General features: G+C 41.2%; 1 protein-coding gene across 1 annotated transcript; it reads left to right on the top strand.

Moving 5' to 3' along the window:
* Positions 1 to 3,368: 3,368 nt before the first annotated feature.
* On the top strand, positions 3,369 to 16,766 carry THAP1 (THAP domain containing 1). Its single transcript, XM_032214712.1, has 3 exons — positions 3,369 to 3,999; positions 5,747 to 5,942; positions 14,545 to 16,766. Exons 1-3 carry the CDS (start codon positions 3,929 to 3,931, stop codon positions 14,938 to 14,940), a joined length of 663 nt encoding a protein of 220 aa, XP_032070603.1. The 5' UTR covers positions 3,369 to 3,928; the 3' UTR covers positions 14,941 to 16,766.
* The last annotated feature ends 5,934 nt before the right edge of the window (positions 16,767 to 22,700 follow it).

Below are 22,700 nucleotides of genomic sequence, written 5' to 3'. Positions count from 1 at the left end.
CCCCCAATGGTCAACCACAGTCCTGATGTGGCCCTCAATGAAATTGAGTTTGACATCCCTGGTCTAGTTGGAAAGAAAAAGGATCCTGCTGTGGACCAGTTGGATTCCTGCAAATTGCTGATCTCATAAAGCTCTTCCATATTTACTAGAATGTCTACATGGGATGTCTTTTGCTGACATAAGGTGGAAAATCCTAGTTCCATGTCAGAACCCTTAGTCTCATTTCAGCATGGTCACTGAATGGAAATTGTGGGAGTTGTATGGCTTCAGGTAGAGAATGAAAATTGGCACTAAAATTCTTTATATGTAAGCTGCATTTTATCTTGCTATGCCCTGAAGATGTCCATGCAAATCTACATCTGCTATGTGAAATTATACTACTAGCAACTGTTGTTTTATTGTATATACCGTATATCTGATAGCATTGTTCAAATACGTTCTTAAGACAAGAAGGTAAAGCATCTTTTTTTTTTCTTTCTGATTTCACAGGGACATCCTAAATCTAGTTTCAATCTGTAACTTTCTTTCTATTTATATCATTGCACTCTTATGCTTTAACTGTCCCAGTCTTCACCCTTGATCACATGACTGTAGTATCATCTTATAGCCAACCCAAAAGCAAAAATTACTTGACCTAATTTTTACTGCGCTGAATAAAACTAATTTTGTTTCCTCTTTGGTTAACAAAGTCATTATGCTGTGTAAAACGTTTGTCACTTAATCTGGAGGCAAGGACAGATGATAACTGCAGAAAGATGTGTCTGAGATTGTTTGGGGGGGGGGAACATATGCATTCCCCCATAGCTGTTTCTTTCCCTGCCTTTGCTTCCTGAGTTCAATTTCATACCTGGCAGTCTCTCCTACCCATTTTGCAAACAGTTAGACTTCAGCCTTTCAGTATAAAAGAAATCAGATATTATTTTTTCTAGGTAAGATAAGGTGTATTAATGTTGGTACTAAAATATTTTGAAATGGCACGTACCTTTAGATATAACAGCTCCACTTTTCTTGATTGCAGTGTCAAAAAATAGGGATATTAAAGTGGGCATTGGTTTATTTCCCATATTTATTTCAATTACTCTTCCCCTGCCTTCTCTGTAGTACAAGATGTAATTTGCTCAACATCTAATCATTTTGAATTTCCACCCTACAGGATCTAGTTGGTTGTACAGTTATGGCAGAATCTGAGTCTCTCCTCCCTGGGGCTATTTCTGCCTTGTTCTCTTCCCAGATGCTTCTTTATATTATTTCGTGCACATTCTCCTTATTCTGTGTGTGTGTGTGTGTGTCTTATCCCTTATTAACTTTTTGTGTTGCTGTCACAACTAAGCCCTTTTTCTGGTTTAGAAATTTAAAGTGTAACTGGATGGAATGTCAGGAAAATATTTAAGAGAACTGATTGGCATAAAAACAATTTGCTTTTATTAATTTTAAAATATGCCTTTGAACAGATTTATTTACTTTGATAAAGTAACTTATATCCTATCAATATGGGTAGTCCTCAATGTATGACCACAATAGAGTCCAACATTTCTGTTTCTAAGCAAGGCAGTTGTTAAGTAAGCTGCTCCTCATTTAACGATTTTTTTTTGCCACAATTAAGCGAATTACTGCAATTCCTGGGGACGTTACAAATGGTGATCAATGACCCCAGGACGGTGCCAATCACAAATACAAGCCAACTGCCAACCACCTGAATTCTGATCACTTGAGTGTGGGGATGCTGTAAGTATGAAAACTTGTCATAGGTGACTTTTTTCAGTAATAGTAATTTTGAAGGTCACTAAATGAATGGCTGTAAGTCAAGGACAACCTATATTAATATATCCTAGCATTAAACATATTCTTAATCCTTTCTCCCTGAAAGAAGATATTCTCAGATTAAGATCCTGAGCCTCCTTCAGACTATGCCTCCAACACCTCTCTTCCAATTTCCTTCTTCCTGCCTGAATATACCTTGCTATGTCTTGTCAACCTTTCATTGCTAATTCACCCAGTCCTCACAGCACTGAAGGAAATGCCAGAAAACCAATCAACCTGTCCATAAGAGGCACCACTCACAAAGTAGGGCAATGTTACTCTTGTGAATTTTATCTGATTGTACACTGCTTATGGCTTATGTCAAAGACAGTAATAAAATATTTGATTTGATTACTCCAGTGATTTGGGACAGGTGCCACAAAAGTGAAATGGACTGGTAACGAGGACAAAACATTTTATGCAAGTACATATTTTTTTTCATTTTCTGCGTAAAGAATGAAGGACTCCTGTGAACCACTGGACTGTATATTTTGAAATGCATTTAACCAAATTGCCACTTTTGCAACTGGGTCCTATCCTGTCATTCTTATTTTTACTACATCACTTGTTGAAAAAGGCAAAGATATAAGTAAAGAATATAATGCATTCATGTTATTTGGAAGACACGTGTCCAACTCCTAACTATGGTAGGACTACACCCCTATTGTAACAACAAAGGCCAAGAATCTGGAAACTGTCCTAAACCCAAAGCCTTATTAAGCATCCCCCGATAGCGAGAAGAGTAATCATGATAGCTCTAAACTGCAAGAGGCTTTTTACATCTCAACACTATTTTAAACCAATGGCCCCCCCAATCTTTTTGGCACCAGGGACCAGTTCCGTGGAGACAGGTTTTTCCACAGACCAGAGTTTCACGTGCTGCCTGCATCCCTCGGATTGAGCTTCACTTGTTTGTGCAGCCCAGTTTCTACCATGCTGCGGACTGGTGCCAATCCACCAACTGGGGACCCCTGTTAAGAGCAGGGGGGGGGGAGGAGAGGGGAGAAAGAGAGCGAGGGAAGGAGGGAGGGAAAGAGAAAGGGACAAAAAGAAAGAGACGGCAAGAGAGCAAGAAAGGCAGGGAGGGAAGAGATGGAGAGAGAGGCAGGGAGGGAAAGAAAGAGAAAGAGGGACAAAAAGAAAGACAGCGAGAGAGACAGAAAGAGGCAGGAAGGGAAGAGAGATAGAGAGAGGGAGCAAGGGAGAGAAAGAAAGGCAGGCAGGCAGAGAGGAAAAGATAAAGAGGGAAGGACAAAAAGAGACAGCAAGAGAGAGAAAGAGGCAGGGAAGAGATGGAGAGGGAGGGAGAGAAAAAAGATGCAGGCAGGGAGGGAAAGAGAAAGGGAGGGACAAAGAGACAGACAAAGAGGCAGGGAGGGAAGAGAGAGGGAGGGAGGGAAAGAAAGTAAGTGCAGGCAGGGAGGGAGGGAAAGAGAAAGGGAGGGACAAAAAGAGACAGCAAGAGAAAGAAGCAGGGAGAGAAGAGAGATGGAGGGAGGAAGGGAGAAAAAGAAAGAAAGAAAGATCTGTCAAATATACAGGATATGCAATTTCTTGCTATTATTTAATGGTCATCCGTATTTATTATGTCAGATGATAACATCCTTCAACTTAATTATTTTAGGAATAAACATCCTTCCCAACAAGTAAGGCTAAACTGCAGGACTAAGGACACAGTTTATAGAAGCGCGCCAATGCCTTCTTTGACGAGGCGCGCATCAACGTTAGGGTCGATCTAAAACAACGCGCCGTTCAACGACTCCCGTCGCGCGCTCGTGCTATTTCCGAGCTCAGAAAGCCGGAGTCCGTGCGTCAAAAGATGAGTCACTCCTCTCATTGGCTGTTCCGACGGAGACGCGTCGCACCCCAAACATTGCGGGGCGTGACCAATAGCCAAGCCCGATGCGAAGATCTCGAGAGAGTTGGTCTGAAGCTGGCACCGCCATGTTGAAATAGGGAGAGGCCACAGCCAGTTTATGTCGTTCTTCGGATTTTTTTTTTGTTTTTGAAAAGGAACGCGAAGACCTCAAGGAAGCCTTTGGATCGACGCGTGTCTTAACTTGATTTGCTCCCTCCCAGAAATCCCGGTGGTGGTAAAGAGGCAGGCGGAGGGGACGGCAACAAGAGGATGGTGCAGTCCTGCTCTGCCTACCGTTGCCGGAATCGATACGACAAAGAGAAGCCCATCTCTTTCCACAAGTGAGTAGGGGCGGGGGTAGGAAAACGAGAGCGGAGGAGGGGGGGAGAGGAAAAAAAAGCGACTCTCTTGACCAGGCGAGAGAAAAGCTAGCATTCGCTTCGCGAACAGGAAGGCGGAGCCAGAGCGCCTGCGCGGCCCAAAGGGGGAGGGACTTTAAATCGTGCGCGGCCTCTCTTGAGGTCGGCGAGAAGGCGGGGCTAAGTGTACTTACTGGGTCCTTTGGTGGATTTTTTTTTCCTTTAAAAAGTAAGGCTCGAGATGTGCCTGACTGGTGGAATCGAACACGCGCAAGCGCGCGCTTGTTCAACCGTCAATAACGGCAAAGCGGCACTTCCACCTTTCTGACAGGCTGAGAGGGAGTGGTTATCAATGACTGTTTAAAATAATCATGATTAAGAATCGGCAAAAGCAGGATCGATAGGGATTAGCCTCCCCTCCTTTTAACTCTGGTATTACACCCTAATGCTGGCTGGTTTAATAAAGTGCCCCCCCCCTCAAATAAAGCAAATAAAGTTCAGGTTTTGTTGAAAGCAAGTAGATCTAGGATTGCTTTTGGGCTTTAGGTAGTCCTCAACTCCCAACAGCTTGCTTAGTAACTTCCAAGTTACACCGGCATTGAAAAAAGAGACATGATCATTTTTCACACTTATGACCGTGGCAGTATCCCCATGGTCATGTGTTTTACATTTGGATGCTTGACTCACATTTATGACGGTTGCAGTGTATTGGAGTCATGTGACCATCTTTTTGCAATCTTCTGATAAATAAAGTCGATGAGGAAACCAGATTCACTTAACAACCGTATTACTAATCTAGCAACTGCAGCGGTTCACTTAACAAATGTGATGAGAGAAGTCGTAAAATGGGGTGAAACTCACTTAACAAATTTCTCACTTAGCAACATAAATTTTGGCCTCAAATTATACGTTGAGGACTACCTGTACAAGTAGTTCTTGACCTCAGACTATAATTGTGCCTAAAATTTATGTTACTAAACAAGACAGTTGAGTTGTTAAGTAAATTTTGCCCTATTTTAGGACCTTTCTTGTCATGGTTGCTAAGTGAATCTGTGCAATTGTTAACTTAGTAACGCAAAGTTAAGTGTATTCCAGTATTCAGGATTATTCTCACAAAAATTTAAGAGCAGCTGAGTTGACCGGCACCAAAGAAGAGGTTAAAAGTGTAACTGGAAGTTTACAAATGCACGTCTGGGTGCTTTTGAGAACTTGAAAGTATCTGTAAATCTATAGTGGGGTTAATAAAATTATAAATAAATTTTAATACTGATTTGAGCTTATATTTAATGTAAATGTTTTCTTTTTCTTAAACAGTAATAAATCTTGAGCCTTTGTGAGTTTTGTATGCTCCTTAAAAATTTCTACAAACATGGATTAAAGTTATAGAAATGGAGTATTTCAAAGTTCTTCCACAGACCATGAGTAGAGAAGAATCTGTAATTTGTTCACTAGAAATTGAACGTTAGACGTCTGTACTGTCATCTTGCACAAACTGATTTTACTGTTTTTGGTTTCCATTAGAATCTCTCCTGTTACTGGGAGAACAAAAAAAAATAGAGACCTTTCATTAAATCCAAAAGCTTGATTCCTACCATGTTTTAGGCAATTTCTTAAAAGCATATTAAGACTACAGCTAAGTGAAAATGTGAGTGCTTCCTCTTACTCTCCCTCCCACTTCCAGTTTGGTAGTAAAAATAATAAAAATGTTTGATGTACATTTTATTTGCAGGTTTCCTCTCACAAGACCTGATCTCTGCAAGAAATGGGAAGCAGCTGTTAGAAGAAAAAATTTCAAGCCAACAAAATATAGCAGCATTTGTTCTGAACACTTTACTCCAGATTGCTTCAAAAGAGAATGTAACAACAAACTATTAAAGGACAATGCTGTACCAACAATATTTTGCCACACAGAACCAAATGTGAAGGTAAGTGAAGTTTATGAATTATTTTTAAAGCTTCTGTGATTCAGAAAACACTGGGAGGCAATGCTGCTATTGCTAAGCAAAAGTACCGTATTTATCGGCGTATAACACGCAGTTTTAAAACTAAAATTGCAAGCTTAAACCCTGCCTGCGTGTTATACGCCGATACTGCGTGTTATACGCCGGGTCCCAAACTGCCTGCTCCAGCTGATTCACCGGCGCCCATGATACTCATAGAAGTGCAGCATCCATTTCATGGCAGCGTCGGCGGCTCTCCAGCTACCCTGCCTGATATAACCCCTACCTTGCAGCAGTGGCGGCAGCTCTCCAGCCACCTGCTGTTCGCTTTAACCCCATCATTGAACAAGCGGCGGCTGGAGAGCCGCCCGCTGCCTGATTTAACCCCATCCTAGCAGCAGCGGCTCGCAGCGGCCAGAGAGCCGCCCGCTGCCTGTATTTTTTCTCCATCATTGCGGGTGCTTACCTTCCCGCCCGCCTGCTCTCTGGTCCCAAGTGTACGCGCCGGCATTCTCCCAATCAGCTGTGAGTCCGCAGCCGCCCGCGCTGCTGTTTTAAAGGCTGCTCCTCAGGACCCTCCGAGGCCACCGTACTTCTGACGAGTGACGTCCCTGACGTTACGCTGAGGACGTTACTCGTCAGCGCAATTAAAGAGTAACCTGAGTCTGCTAGCGACACAGGCCAGGTACTGTGGTGAAAACAAAAACATATAGAAATAGGGGTTTATGTGGGGGGGGCTTGTTATGTGGCACAGGGGGAAAGAGTATGTGATATGGGGGGTGGGGTTATATGGTACAGGTGGTATCAGGACTATGTGGTACAGGGGGATTAGGTTGTACAGGTGGATCTGGGGGGGGGATTAGGTGGTACAGGGGGATCAGAGGGGGGAAAATGATGTGACAGAAGAGGGTGGGGAAGTAATTCATGTTCTAATGTTATAAATTTTAATCCAACATTAAGTTCCGAGCTTCCAAGTCATTTATTTTTAATGAAAAAAATTTTTACTCAAATTTTTGTGTTAAAATGGGGGATGCGTGTTATACGCCGGTGCGTGTTATACGCCGATAAATACGGTATTTTGAAGACAGAAGAGTGATATATAGTGCCAGACAAAAGCTTGTTATATTCATCTATTGATTTAATAGAATGAGTTAAAATTCTGTTCCTAACTCATTTACCACCTTTGATTTTTTATTTTGGATTTTTCTAAAATAAAAAATTAATTCATTGTTGCAATTCTGACAGATTTTTATATCACTTTTAAACATTTCATCATTCCTGCAAGAATACTTTTAAATTTGATTGATTTCACATGGGTTAATGCAAGAACATGATCAGTTCTTCTGCATCAGACAATATCTCATAATTTTTGGACCATTGCAAGAGAACTAAATATTTACTGTTTTGTACAGCTGCACCTTACTCCATCTCATGTCATATTTATGGACAAAATATCACTACTACAACCATAATGTCTTTTTTAAACAAGGAGAAATGGGGAGAATGATTTGCTTGGCACAATGGATATGTGGGACACAACTTTTCCTTTCAAATTGCCACTACAGGACTTGGTGGAAATTTAAAGTAAGGTACCGTTTTGTTTACTCAACAGCCCTTTCAGAACTAAAAACCTAAATAGGAGTCCTTGTATAAGTTATTATTTCCATCCAAGAAATAGCTATATTAATAAAAGTGATACCCTTTTAAAATAACTAACCTGCAATGTTCTATATTAGAGATCAGGAACCTTTTCAGGCTCTTTTACAATTTTGGATGCTAAAATACAATTTTAAACAACAAAACACACATAATACCTGATGAAAGAATATAAATCCATCTTATATAATTCGCTTATATTTTAAGTTTTTATTTTTTATTTAAAAATCCTCATATTTTAATTTTTGAAGTTAGAGGGTATAATATAAAGGTATCACACATAGCCCTTGTTTTATCAGAGCATAAGATTTTCTTTTTAATCTCTTTGTCTTTTCCTTATCCTCCTAAAAATGCATGAGTTAATTAGGGGAATCATCATCATCATCATTTTAGCAATTGTCTATCCACTGCAGGATGAAGGTCTCTTCTGCATGTTTCCAAATATTATGGTCCTGAGTTTTGTTTTGCCAATTGGGCCCATAATACTTGCTGATGTTGTTGATCCATTTTGGACATTCGTGCTCGAATGTGAAGCTCCATTCACACAAGTGCCCGCTGCTCTCACAAAAGCAGCTTCGCACATGCACTTGCCCATTGCTTGCACAGCCTGGTTTTGAACAAGCTGCATCCTAGTAGTGGTCTGCGGCTTGGGTGTTAGGAACCCTGATTTATGACAACTTTCTGTTTTTTTTTATAAATATTAAATCAATATCCTACATGAGAACAATGTATTTTGTTGCAACTCCCACATACACACTTTATGTCATTAAAAAAACATTTATATTGTTTTGAATATTAATTAATACTATCTTTTTAAATCTTTAATTTTTGATGTACCATTCATAAAACATAACTGCTAATAGGTGATTTTTTCTTCCGGTTATTTAAATAATACTTGGAATTCTGAAAGTTATTGTTTAATGATTCTTGACATTAGATTGGAAACTAACACAGCTACCCTATACATACTGATATGTGTGGTTTTGGGAAAAGGGCTGTGATAAACATTAATTAATTCATTGATTATATTAATTATTCATTTTTCTTCTCTTTAATTGTATTCAAATCTTGGAGAGTGCCTAGTCAAATCCTTGCGGTTTTCTTGGCAAGTTTTTCAGAAGTGGTTTGCCACTACCTCCTTTTTATGGCTAAGAGAAAGTGTTTAGCTCAAGATCACTCAGCTGGCTTTATGCCTAAGGCAGGGATGGCGAACCTTTTTGGCTTGCGTGCCATAAGGGGGGGGGAGCGCAGGGGGTCCCTGCATGGGCATGCCGCACCCATAATGCAGCACACGACCCCCAGTGCACATGCGCGCATGAGAGGTGCTCCCCCCATTTTTTGCATGCTTTTTTCGCCCATTCCAGGCTCCAGAGGCTTTATAGGAGCCTGGGCAGGGCGAAAACAGCCTCCCCCACCAGAGGCCCTCTGGAGGTTTCCCTGAAGCCTCCAGAGGGCTTAAACTGACCCTACAAGCAAACCGGAAGTCTGTTCCCGAACTTACGGTTTGCCCATAGGGCCGTTTTTTTGCACTCCGGAGGCTTCAGGGAAGCTCCTGAAGCCTCTGGAAGGCCTGTGGGGGGGCAGGGGAGACTCTTTTTGCTCTCCCCAGGCTCCTATAAAGGCTCCGGAGCCTGGGGAGGCTGGACTCAGCTGGCCAGCGTGCGCATGCCTTGCGTGCCCTGACAAATGGTTCCGCGTGCCACCTGTGGAACGCATGCCATAGGTTTGCCATCTTGGGCCTAAGGCATGACTGGAAGTCATGGTCTCTCTGCTTGTAGCCTGGTGTCTTAACCATTGCATCAAACTGGCTCTTTTAATGGTGATATAAAGCGCAATGAATATAATCATAATCCACTTTTAAATGGTTAGGCTTGTAATTTATGCTGTAGCATTAGTAATATGAAGGCTTCATTATAACAAAGGCTCTCAGTATTTCTGGTCTGCGTATAAAATTGCCACTAGGGATTTTCTTATGAGTTAATGGAAAGATTGCCACTGGATAGGCTGTTCAATGCATGGTAATCAGCTCATTTTTAATCTAAAGCAACTGCATTTCTGTATTTATTTGTTGTGGATTTATACTCGCTACATCTACCGGGACTTAGCATAGCTAATAACTCCTTAGTACTGCTGGTGGAATATAGAATTTAACATGCATGTTAAAATCAACTTCTGTAAGACAGCAAGCCTGGAGATGAGGTGAAAGCTCATCAGCCTCTATTACTATCATGTAGACATTCATAAATTGAATGTTTCTAGGCTGCAGTTCCAAATTCTCTCCTATAACTATTAATTATAGTCAAATGACTTTTTTTTGCAGGAAAAAAACCCACCTTGCTATCTTAATATTAACACATTTTAATGAAGTTATTTCAAAATAACTTTTCAGTGCAACTGATAAGGGTGGAAAAAATAATAATCACTAACTGACTCATGGATTAGTCATTAGTGCTTCATTTACTGAAGCATTTAACTGAGATGTAGTAACACTAATAATCTATAAATCTGTTTCCGTTCAATTCAAGTGTATTTATGGTAATTAATTAGTATATATAAATACAAATAGCACATATAAGAATAATATCAATTACAATTTGAGATAAGGTTTCACAAGTTGTCAAAGATTGTTGAAAAAATAGCAATTAAACAAAATATATGTAACACTGGGGCAGGAATTGAATAGTATATGGATAACATATGCTTCATTATTTTTCTTGAAAACCTTCCAAATTGGGGGAGATTAAATCTGTTCTCAAATGTATATAAAAGTTGTAATATAATAAGACTTCATTGGAGAGAGATTGGCCAAACCAGAGGGAATAGTCAAGTGGGGAATTAGTTTGGAATCATTATGTAGGCAAAACAGAGCAAGGACCAACCCCCTTGAAGGCCTTTGAACTATGTCTAATCTGGCTCTGGTACAAACTGCCAATCTGGGAAGATTTCTGTGAAATAGGCACGAACAATAAAGTAGCTAATTGAATTCTTCATGTTCAATTGAATCTGGTTGTTTGCATGTGACAGACATGGGCAATATTGTCTGTTGCACTTGTAGAAGAACTACCGTATTTTCACCCATATAACCCGCCCACGCAAATAACCCGCCCACGCGAATAACCCGCAGGTTTTCGGGATCGTGTAAAATATTTTCCGTATACCCCGCCCACGCATATAACCCGCGACGAGTAAGGGAGAAGGGAAACAGCTGAGATCGGTGGGGGCAAAAGAAACGGAGGAGGAAGCCTGCGCAAGCTGGGGGAGAGTTGGAGGAACGGAGAAGGGAAACAGCTGAGATCGGTGGGGGCTAAAGAAACGGAGGAGGAAGCCTGCGCAAGCTGGGGGAGGGTTGGAGGAACGGAGAAGGGAAACAGCTGAGATCGGTGGGGGCTAAAGAAACGGAGGAGGAAGCCTGCGCAAGCTGGGGGAGGGTTGGAGGAACGGAGAAGGGAAACAGCTGAGATCGGGGGGGCTAAAGAAACGGAGTAAGAAGCCTGCTCAAGCTGGGGGAGGGTTGGAGGAACGGAGAAGGGAAACAGCTGAGATCGGTGGGGGCAAAAGAAACGGAGGAGGAAGCCTGCTCAAGCTGGGGGAGAGTTGGAGGAAGGGAATATCTTCCCGATTCCCCCATCTCCTCGCCCGTAGAACTGAAACGAGAGCTGCCCAAATATCTCCCGGCCCTTCAGGGCTGCCGTAGCGTGGAAGAATGTACTCCTTCACTTCAGAGCGGGGCTAGGAGAGCTTTTCCTCCCACGGAGTTCAATAAAATAAAATAAGGTAGATGGAAGGGAGGGAGGAAGGGTCCCTCCCTCTTACTTTCTGCCCATTGAGATGAACCAGAGCCCTTCTCCCCGTAAAATCCCCCATTTCTCCCACGATCCTTGCAGGCAAAGCGTTGAATTCCCTGGCAAAGAACAAATGGCAGGAAGGGAGAATCCGGCTCCTTTATCGTAGGGAGAAGAAAAACCAACCAACCCCCCAACTTCTCCCTTCGTTTTCATTCCTTGCCCTTTCCAATTGTCAAGCTTTTTGCCTCATTCTTCCTACTTCCCACGGAGAAGTAAAACTCCTTAACTGCTCAGGTTGGGAGCTCAAAAGGGAAAAATTATATGCTGGACCTTTCCCCCTCCTTTATCGTAGGAAACGTTTCTGAGGTTTATGGAGCTTAAAGGTTCAAGTGCTTTTTGCCTCATTCTTCCTACTTCCCACGGAGAAGTAGGAAGAATGACTTGACTTCCGCAGGACTTCTTCTCGTTCAAACACACACAAACACACAAGCACGCGCGCACACACACACACAAAACACAGAGGCGGGGACGCAGGTCGAGTGCCTCAAGATATCCCCACCTAGATATCCCCACCTGTGCATGTAAAAAAAACGCATATAACCCGCGGGTTATATGGGTGAAAATACGGTATTGTTGCAAGCTTTAGTCCTAGGTAGGTATACAGTTTTAGACAATAAACTTTTGTTTCTTTTCAATGGCAATGTACTTTAAAATAAATAGGAGGGGAAATGTTTTTTGTCTTTACTAGTGATGGAACAGTTTCAAAATCCTTAAGATATATAAAATAATCATAGTACAAACTATGTACTTCAAACAATTGTAATTAATGATCAAGAGCAATTTTTTATTCATTTATTAAATTTATATACCACTCATCTTGTAGTTTGAGGTGACTCTTGGCTTCTCACACTGTAATAAAATATGGAGCTATAAAAACATTTAGTTATACAATCACAGATTAAAATCACAAAAGATTAAGAACAGATCACGGATTTGGAATGGAGTGGTGCCTTCTTCTGGCACTGCACCAGCCACCTGCACTCTCAGTTTCTTCTTCAGAGCTCCATGTCAACCAGCACAGCCTGGTTTTAAGGCTCTTCCTGAGTGCCAGAGGGGTTTCTTTCAGTGTTAAAAGAGTGCACAATACTGTTAAAAGACAGAATCTAATCTTATTTGAAAAATAAACTCATGAAATTAAAAAAAACCAATGCCCTAACAGTAAATTTGATGAACTATGCATTTTATGGGTCATATAATATATTGGGTTGCTAGATTGTTTAAGAGAATATTTCCTGTTCAAGGCCACGTATTCCAAAAGGTAAGCAGAAGGTGTATTTATTTGTTAGATTTATATTCTGCTTTAGTAAATCTCATCAGATATTAAGTCTCTTCTGAAAGATGACTTGTGGTGGGGCAGCCACAACTATGGTCATTGACTGCAAGATGGGCAAGTGAATTTTGAAGCCAGTGACTGTAGCTGCAGATATTCTTGACCTGGTAGAGATTTCAGTTGGAATTTAGAATTATCAAATGTTCATATTCCTTCAAAAAAAATCTTAAAGGTAAGTCCCAGTCTTACAGTAAGATGAAGGAGTATGTTTACAAAAATATAACTGTATAATAAATTATTCAAATGCCCCTAACTGCTTCAATGAAATAGATTACATTCTGGTTTCTAATGTTCTACTGGAATTTATAACAAAGACCTCTAGGCTGAATTAAATATATAGTTTTTGCTCCTATTATGATATATGTTGTTTATACAAAAGGAAAACTCTAGCTGGAGCTGGAAATTTAATCTTATTTTTTTGTCCAGTAAGAATTACTGAGAAACAATTCCTAAAGCATTTTGTAATTATTTAGAGAATAATCCTGAAGAATCTGTGAGCATTCACATATGTTGGAAAACATTAAAAGCAGTTGTAGGAATATCAACATTAAATGGCTTAGTAGAAAAGAACAATAGAGTAAATAAATAAAAGGGAAAAATGAGGCTTTATAGGTACCACCTAAATCTAATAGGATCAATTAAAGAATTAGAACTACGGAAATTCATTTCTGTTGTAATAGAATTAGTTTAGGTGAAACAAAGATACTAAATCTAAATTTTATTTCCAATCTCTCATCCACTGGCCTATTATTCCTTCCTTATACAGGTAGTATTGCTATCCTATTTATTTAAAGTTATCATTTTCAGATGTTTAGGAGCATTAGTGACCTCTTGCTTTAGGGAACATAATTATTCTAAGACAAAGCTCCTAGTCTCTTTTGTAGTACTCGTGTTTTGGTCTGTGACCGTAAATAAAGTATATATATGTAACACAGTTGTTAAATTAATCTGGCTTCCCCATTGACTTTGCTTGTGAGAAGGTCATAAAAGGTGATCATATGACCCTGGAACACTGCAACTGTCATAAATAGGAGTCAGTTGCCCAGCATCTGGGTTTTGATCAGATGACCATGGGGATGCTGCAACGGTTGTAAGTGAGAAAAAAGCCCTAAGTCACTTTATTTAGTGCCATAATTTCAAATGGTCACTAAATGAACTGTTGTAAGTCAAAGACTTCTTGTACATAGTAGAATTGAAGTGATGGAGTATTTCATATCGTTGCAGCTGTGAACATGAAGGTGCTTCTTTTGTTATCTCAAGATAATTTTATAATCCTTCATGCTCTTTGTGGAATAACATTTACACAGATATAAACGAATGATCTGTCTTCAGTGGTAACAAATTATTCTAATTTGTGGATTGTGTCTCTGGATTCTCAGATACCAAAGATGACTCTATAGCACATATGTTACTAAATTTCCCCTTTTTACACAACTGGCATTTTGAACTTATATCAGTTTATTCAGTTCCATTCAATATTTTCAAGGTGAGCTCAGGTATGATAAGATCCCTGTGAGAGCAGACTTCTCTATTCTGTTCATTTGCAAAGCCTTTAACTGACTAAACATATTGTTCCTCTGAAGGTTTTGCTACCTCTGTTTGAAGCTTGTTTTAATGCAAATAAAATAATGAAATTATTATTTTCTCGAAGCATGAAGTTTTGAAGAAGAAAAATGATCTTGCTTGTCACCTGAAATGTATTATGTTACCTTTGAACAAAACAAATGTAAAATATATCTTTTTGTTTTGCTTTTAGTCTGAAGGCACACAGGAACCACCTGAAGTACCAACGCCCCCTTCTCCTTCACCTCCACCACCTCCTCAAACGTACCCAAGATTGGTAGATCCAAGCATTGGATTATTGATGCCACCACTTCACACTCCCAATAATATTGCGGTGTTTTGTGATCACAACTATACTGTAGAGGATACTGTGCATCAGAGAAAAAGAATTCAGCAACTGGAAGAGCAGGTGGATAAACTGAGGAAGAAACTTAAGACTGCCCAGCAGCGATGTAGGCGTCAGGAGAAACAGATTGAAAAACTACGAGAGCTTGTTCAGTTTCAGAAGGAAAAAGACGTGCTGTCAGGCAAAGGTGGATATGTGATTCTGCCTAATGACTATTTTGAAATTGTAGAAGTCCCTGCCTAGAAGGTTAGCCTTGCCATTTGTGGGACACTGCCAAAGTTAGCCTCATCAGACTAACCCACCTGTTCAGTTTTAAAAAGCAAGACTTTTTAGTTCTGTATATTAAATACTTCAGCCCTTCAAACCAATAAAAGTTGCTATATAGTCATTTGTTGATGTTGCCTAGTGCTGATCTTTTTATTGACCCATTGCTCAAAAATGGAGCTGGTGATGCTTAAATGTAGAGAGTGATTGACAATAGCATACTGTGCTCCTTCATATGTTGCTTGATGTGATAAAATTTGACTCAGAAAGAAATACTGAGCAGTAATAAAAAAGATAAATCCCGAAAAAGCACCAGAAAAAATGCAAAGCACCTCCACCTTGATTGTGTTAGGGATAAGTTAAACTGGAAAGATACTTTGTCAGGCCTTCAAGATTATGTATCAATAGTTTAACAGCATTCAGGTGCATTCCAAGACTCTAGTGACTCCTTTTTCTGACTCTACCTATCTCAAAGAGCTGATATCCATCTTGGCATTGTCCTCCCCTTTCTCTCAGGAAGTTCATGTGTCAGCACACTCAGAAATCTATGTTCAGTGATTCATTGGCCTATGAAATATTTCTATAGTATTCATAAGGCATGATATGATACAGTGTGGTGGTGATTATCTGTGAGTCACTAAAACCTTGGTTCAAATTCCCTTGGGTAAGGGAGGCCAGTTGTATTTCCTCAGCCTCTGAAAAAAATATTTATGTGGCTTTTCTGTTCCACTGTGAGCCAGATTGCAGAAGATGGCTAAGCTAGGTCATCTTTCATTGTTCAATAGTACTTTAAAAATTAAAGAAAAAAGAGACACGTTCAGAGAAATTCTAACCAGCTCTTAGAATAGCGCCCAGACAGTAATAGGGCTCCAGTTCAGGTGCTAGACTATTAGAATCCAAGGAAACTTCAATTTAATGAATTTCAGTACAACAGGGTTCACATGCAATCAATCACGTTGCACTAGTGATTTATGTCAGTTGCATAAATTCAGATCATTTGCCTGATAACATAATCATGTAAATGCTAGAAATCAGTTTGTCCCAGTGTTTGATAGACTTTATGAATAATGAGCACACATTCCACAATTAGATTGTTAAAGTGAGGTGGTACTGTGCTTTTTCTTAGTACCTCCTTGGAAAGAATTGTGCTGTTGTGTCTGCAACCGCTGAAGCTTTCGATTATCTGGCTGCCCATGTGAAACAACTTTGAGGTTATGTTATAAATAGATGAATTACAATTGTTTAGGTTCACTGTATCCTTAAACTAGTAAAAGGTATATTCAGCCACTGCTAGTTTGAGCTAGAGATCACATAGAATAGCAGTCTATATCAAGACCACAGCTGTCAACGATCCTTCAATTTTATATTCAGTTTCATCCTGTTCCTCCTCCTTTTCATGCTTGTAGTGAGTAAGATTTAAAATAAACATCAGAATTACAAGATCTAGATCAGATGAATAAAACAGGTTTTTTTGCCTGCGTTCAATATGATGATGTCTGATGGTGTGCAACCTTCTCTGACTGCCTTATGTAGGTTTCCCGTTGCAACCCAAAGTCTTGGTTTTAAGTTACAAAACCCAATATGGTTTGGTACACAGGTAATTGCAGTGCTGCCCTCACCTACATGAATTAACCCATCTACACTTTTTCTGGGAAAACCTACCAGTGAAATCCAGTTTCACAAGCTTAGGGAAATGGAGGCCAGGAGGCACTGATTCTCAATTATTGCTCCAGCCTTATGAAATAGACTTCTTGTGGAATTAAGACTTGCATCATCTCTCAATATTCTGGGAGTATTTTAAGATGGAAATCTTCGATAGAATACTTGGGGATTTATTAGATGCTGCTAGCTTTAATTTCAATGTAATGGTTGCAATTCACTTTTGTCTTGTATTTTAATTGCTATTTATTTTTTCCTATTATAATTATACAATATTTACATTTTGTATTTTAATTATGCTTCTTGGTGTTTGTGTTATTTTTAAAATTGTATTACATAACACACTTTCAATCTGTCAGCCCTTCTTCATTCACAAATCAGGAAAGAAAACCACCAGACTCCATTTGTTGAAATCAAGTGTACTTTTACTAATTATAAATGAATAGAAGCGTAGCAAAGCTAAGACTGGTTATTTAGGGGCAAAAGCGAATAATATATTGTATAATTCATTCCCCTCCCCTTGGCATCCCGTGCACAGTCCAATCATAATTCTCCCAAATGTCAGGTGTGAGATAACTTCAAAAGGCATCACCAGGATGGAATGCTGGTCCATTGGCCTTGACGGGAAACACTCCTCCTCCACATGCGCAATAAGGTGGTCCGGTCAAAATCTAGAATCTTCCTCCAGCACAACAATGAGTCCCCTCCCAAATACCATGCCCCCCTCCCTGTTTCAATGGCAGCCGAAGCAGTAGCAAAGCGGAGGCTGACATCCGGCCTCCCTCCAGAAAAAGGCGGTCAGACTTGCAAAATGACAAAGCACAAACAAACAGACGAACAACAAGAAACGTAAAGGGAAAAAAGGGGAGAGGGAGAGAGAAAATACGTCAGGAAACCGGCCAAACTAGGGCTTGTCAGAATAAGCAGAATAGAATTGGCGGAGCAATTTAGGTGCCCGAACATGAGACTTGTCCACCCATTCGGTATGAGAAGGGGGAAAATGCTTCCAAGCCACCAGGTACTGAACACGATTCCGCCGTCTACGGGAGTCCAAAATTTCGTGAACCTCGAAATGTTGTTCACCATCAATCAACAGCGGGACGGGCGGTGGTGGAACAGGTGGACGTAAAGACGAAAAGCGAACAGGCTTTATGAGTTTAACATGAAAAACAGGATAGACCCGGTTGAGGTTTTTAGGCAGCTGCAGCCAAACAGAAACAGGATTGATGATCTTGATAATAGGAAATGGGCCAACATACTTTGGCCCCAACTTCTTGGACTTCTGGGGAGTCTGAAGAAACTTGGTGGACAGGTAAACTTGATCACCCACCTTGTAATCATACGGCTTAGTCCGTTTCTTATCAGCCTGTTTCTTATGTGCGCGATGCACAGCGTCCAAAGTTTGGAGTGCTAAAGGCCAAATGTGCCGAAGGCGATCACTCCACTCAGACAGAGACGAGACTTGGGACTGCTCACGAGGAACTTCAGGAATAGGTACAAAATCCTGGCCAAACACCACACGGAAAGGGGTGAAGCCAGTGCTGCTATGTACAGAATTATTATAAGCCACCTCCACGTGCGGCAACAAGTCTACCCAATCATCTTGCTGGTAGTTGATGAAACAATGTAAATACTGTTCCAGAACAGAATTAGTCCTCTCACAAACTCCATTAGTCTGAGGGTGGTGGGCGGAGCTTAAACCCTGGGCGGAGCCAATCCGCTTAAAAAACTCCCTCCAGAACACGGAGGTGAACTGCACACCCCTATCCGAAATGATGCAGTCTGGCACCCCATGTAAGCGGTAAATGTGGGAGATGAACATCTTAGCGAGGGTCTTAGCAGACGGAATCTTGGAACAAGGGATGAAATGGACTTGCTTTGAGAACAAGTCGGTAACCACCCAGATAATGGTGTGTCCCTGGCTCTCAGGGAGTTCGACAATGAAATCCATAGAGATCTCCTTCCATGGGGCAACAGGGCAAGCCACAGTCTGGAGCAGACTTTGCGGTTTCCCTGGTGGGCATTTAGCAGCAGCACAAACAGGACAACTGGCCACATAAAGTTCAATGTCCTTTTTCAAAGAAGGCCACCAAAACTGCCTTTTCACAAGATGCAACGTTTTCACGAAACCAAAATGCCCCGCCATCTGGGAATCATGAGCCCACCAAAGAACCACTAGACAAAGAGACTTAGGAACGTAAAGTTTTGCCCCAATCCAGGGCAATTCATCCCTCATGGTACATTCACTTATGTGCTGCTGGAACCATTCATCATCAGTGAGAGTGTTCTTGAGATTGGAAAGAAAATCCTGGGATACCTCCACCTTAGAACGTGCCTGATGTCTAGTAACCACTGGAGCAGCGAGGCTCGATGTGGGAATGACCGGCTGGACCATGCTGAGCAGCCAGGACTTGGTGGCTTTGCGGAAGACCGGGAGGGTAGTAAGGGTCCGGATCTCCACGGGGAGTTCATTCCAAAGGGCTGGAGCTGCAACAGAGAAGGCTCTCCCCCGGGGAGTCACCAGCCGACATTGGCTGGCAGATGGAATCCGGAGGAGACCTAACCTGTGAGATCTAATCGGTCTATGGGAGGTAATCAGCAGGAGGCGGTCTCTCAGGTACCCAGGTCCGATGCCATGTAGGGCTTTATAGGTAATGACCAGCACCTTGAAGCGGGTCCGGAGACTAATAGGTAGCCAGTGAAGCTCGCGGAGGATAGGTGTGACGTGGGTGTACCTAGGTGCACCCACAATCGCTTGCGCGGCTGTGTTCTGGACTAACTGAAGTCTTCGAACACTCTTCAAGGGCAGCCCCATGTAGAGCGCGTTACAGTAATCCAGTTACCCGGTGAGGAAGGTGTCTGTTAATGCATTGCTGGTATATTTTTTCATTCAATCCCTCAGCGAACTGATCCAATAAAGCGACTTCTGACCACCCCCTCATATAGGCTGACAACTGTTGAAATTCCTGTATATAATCTGCTACCGATCTACTTCCCTGCTTCAGGGCCATAAATTTCACCCGCCTGCGTCTCTCAATCAGCGGGTCATCAAACCTCCTCTTCATTGCAGCCATAAAGTCATTAAAATTCCTCAGGAGAGGGGGATTGCATTTGTGTAGGCCCACCATCCATTCAGCCGCCTTTTTCTCTAAGGCCATCAGGACCATTCTAACTTTCATATCATCAGTCTCTAAATCAGGTCCATAAATCTCCATATAATTCCAGACCTGAATAATAAACAACCCTAAATTCTGGGGGTCACCATCATATTTTACAGTTAAGGGAGGGACTTTTGCCATTTGGCGTCGCCTGCCCCCCCTACTCTGAGTGGCCCTAGCTGGAGGGGGAAGGCTGGTTCTGGGTTTTCTTGGCCCCAACCCCCTTCGGCTTCTTCACCCTCCCTTAACCTATGCATCGAGTACCTTTGTTCAAGATCATCAGCCTGCTCCCTTTCCGCGGCTCTTTCACGGCTTTTGCGTTCAGACCAAGCTTCCTCGAGGAGTCTCATAGTATGGGACATCTTGTAATCCTCTTCCCCAGCGGCACCCCCATCTGCTGACTTTTTTTTGGGTCTTCTTCTCGTGACTCCAGCATCCAACTCCTCTGACTCCTCTTTTTGTCCCACACCTAAAGTCCATCGGGGACGAACAGCTGGCTCTTCCATTCTTAGTCCAGCCAGCCTTTCAGTTAAAGATGGTTCTGCCGTCGCCCCCTCAGTTTCCTCTTGGTCACTCACTTGCAAAGACATTTCTTTTCTTCTTGTGAGGACACCCCCCTTGGTAGGTTGTAGCTCCGGGTGGGGTGAAAGTGAGTCTTAGCTTAATTGTCAGCCCTTCTTCATTCATAAATCAGGAAAGAAAACCATCAGACTCCATTTGTTGAAATCAAGTGTACTTTTACTAATTATAAATGAATAGAAGCGTAGCAAAGCTAAGACTGATTATTTAGGCGCGAAAGCGAATAATATATTGTATAATTCATTCCCCTCCCCTTGGTATCCCGTGCACAGTCCAATCATAATTCTCCCAAATGTCAGGTGTGAGATAACTTTGAAAGGCATCACCAGGATGGAATGTTGGTCCGTTGGCCTTGGCGGGAAACACTCCTCCTCCACATGCGCAGTAAGGTGGTCCAGACAAAATCTAGAATCTTCCTCCAGCACAACAATGAGTCCCCTCCCAAATACCATGCCCCCCCTCCCTGTTTCAATGGCAGCCGAAGCAGTAGCAATGCGGAGGCTGACACAATCTTTGTCAGTATATAGCTAGAATAAATGAATATACATATTGATCAGGTTCATACATTATGCTAAATCATTTATTTAATCATGGTTTATTGAATAAATCACAATTAGCTGGATTTGCAGAGATTCTAATCCATAAATAATTATTTATAGATTACAAATGTGTAAATTTATATAACATCTTAAGTCCTAAACAAGCCACATTGTAGCTTAATACACTTTTGAGGGATTCTTCATGCAATCGGTGTCTTTATTTCGATTACTGACTAACAAAGCAAAAAAGTGTCAATTGGTTAAAATGAAACAAGGTATAAAATCATAAAGTAAGTACAATTTTAAGTTAATGTTTGAGAATTTGGGACATAAAAATAGCCTAGTAAAGTATGCTAAAATTTATTGGTATATAAGCAAATAAATGATTGCACAGAATAACCAATACTAAAATTACCAATCTAAGATATATAGAACCATTATAATACAAAAAGCTATGGGACTCCATGAAATATCTTGGTCAAAGATGAGAGCTGCTTGCCATTGCCGTCACTAAAACATTTTCCCCAAACTAGAAAACAACTCTAGCAATTGCATGCTTTATCAAACTAAAAATCTCTGAAGAAATAAATTTTAAGTATACTAATTTAAACTGGGAAGATTTTATTGTTCTAAGACTACCACACAAGACCTAGTAAATTAAGTTGAAATAATGATTATAAAAAGATTGGCACATTCTCCTCCCCCACACTGCTTATATAGTCTCTTAAGTGTATAAACCAGTGATGATATAATGATGTCATAATTCCTTTCTGCCTTACAAAAGGCTAATGTTAGTGAATGTGACTGAGTTCCTGAGAGGACATTTGGTTAAGGTAAAGCTTATTAGATGTCATTGTAACATGGAAGATCTAAACTGTTATCCAAATTACCATTCTTTATTGATAAGAAAATACTGAAGATATTTACCGTATATACTCGAGTATAGGCCGACCCGAATATAAGCCGAGGCACCTAATTTTACCACAAAAGACTGGAAAAGTTATTGACTCGAGTATAAGCCTAGGGTAGGAAATGCAGCAGCTACCGGTAAATTTCAAAAATAAAAATAGATACCAATAATGTTTTTGAATATTTATTTCAAAGAAAAACAGTAAACTAGCGGTGTATTCAATGAAATACTTCACTCACCTCATGATGCTGATGTCCCGCTGTGATGATGATGTCCCGTGCAGCCGCGGGAGCGATGTCCCGCCTCCTATGACACACGGCACAGTGATTCCTATCATTGGATCACTGTACCAGAGGAGGTGGGACATCGCTATGTGGCTGCTTGCCATAACAAGGAGGAGGTGGGACATCATTGCAGAGCGGCAGGAGGGGAAGGAAGGGGAATCGTAAGACAGCCCTGCATTACATTAGAACGTGAGGAGGGGGGATGGTGCGGTGCGCGCTGTGCGGCAAACTGACACAGAGGGAGGGGAAACTCACAGGGGCGCCGGGCCATTCACGAGCGTCACCCAGCGGCATGGCCCCGCCCCTTTTTCTCCTCCATTTCGGGCAAATTTTTCACTGACTCGAGTATAAGCCGAGGCGGCTTTTTTCAGCCCAAAAAGTGGGCTGAAAAACTCGGCTTATACTTGAGTATATACGGTAATACAAATGCTGATGGCTTCTTTGAGTAGAAAAGGAAGTACACATGCCAGCAGTTAGAAGGTTATAGACTCCTAATGTTTAAATCAATTTTATTTGTGAGATTTACTGTACATCCTACACTTTGTTCTTAAGACGGAGCAGTATTTCAAGTACTCCTTTCTCTGATTATTTTTTACCTCAACAACAATCG

This window comes from Thamnophis elegans, chromosome 3, assembly GCF_009769535.1.
Source record: "Thamnophis elegans isolate rThaEle1 chromosome 3, rThaEle1.pri, whole genome shotgun sequence".
NCBI lineage: Eukaryota > Metazoa > Chordata > Lepidosauria > Squamata > Colubridae > Thamnophis > Thamnophis elegans.
This window is presented reverse-complemented; position numbering and strand designations above follow the sequence as displayed.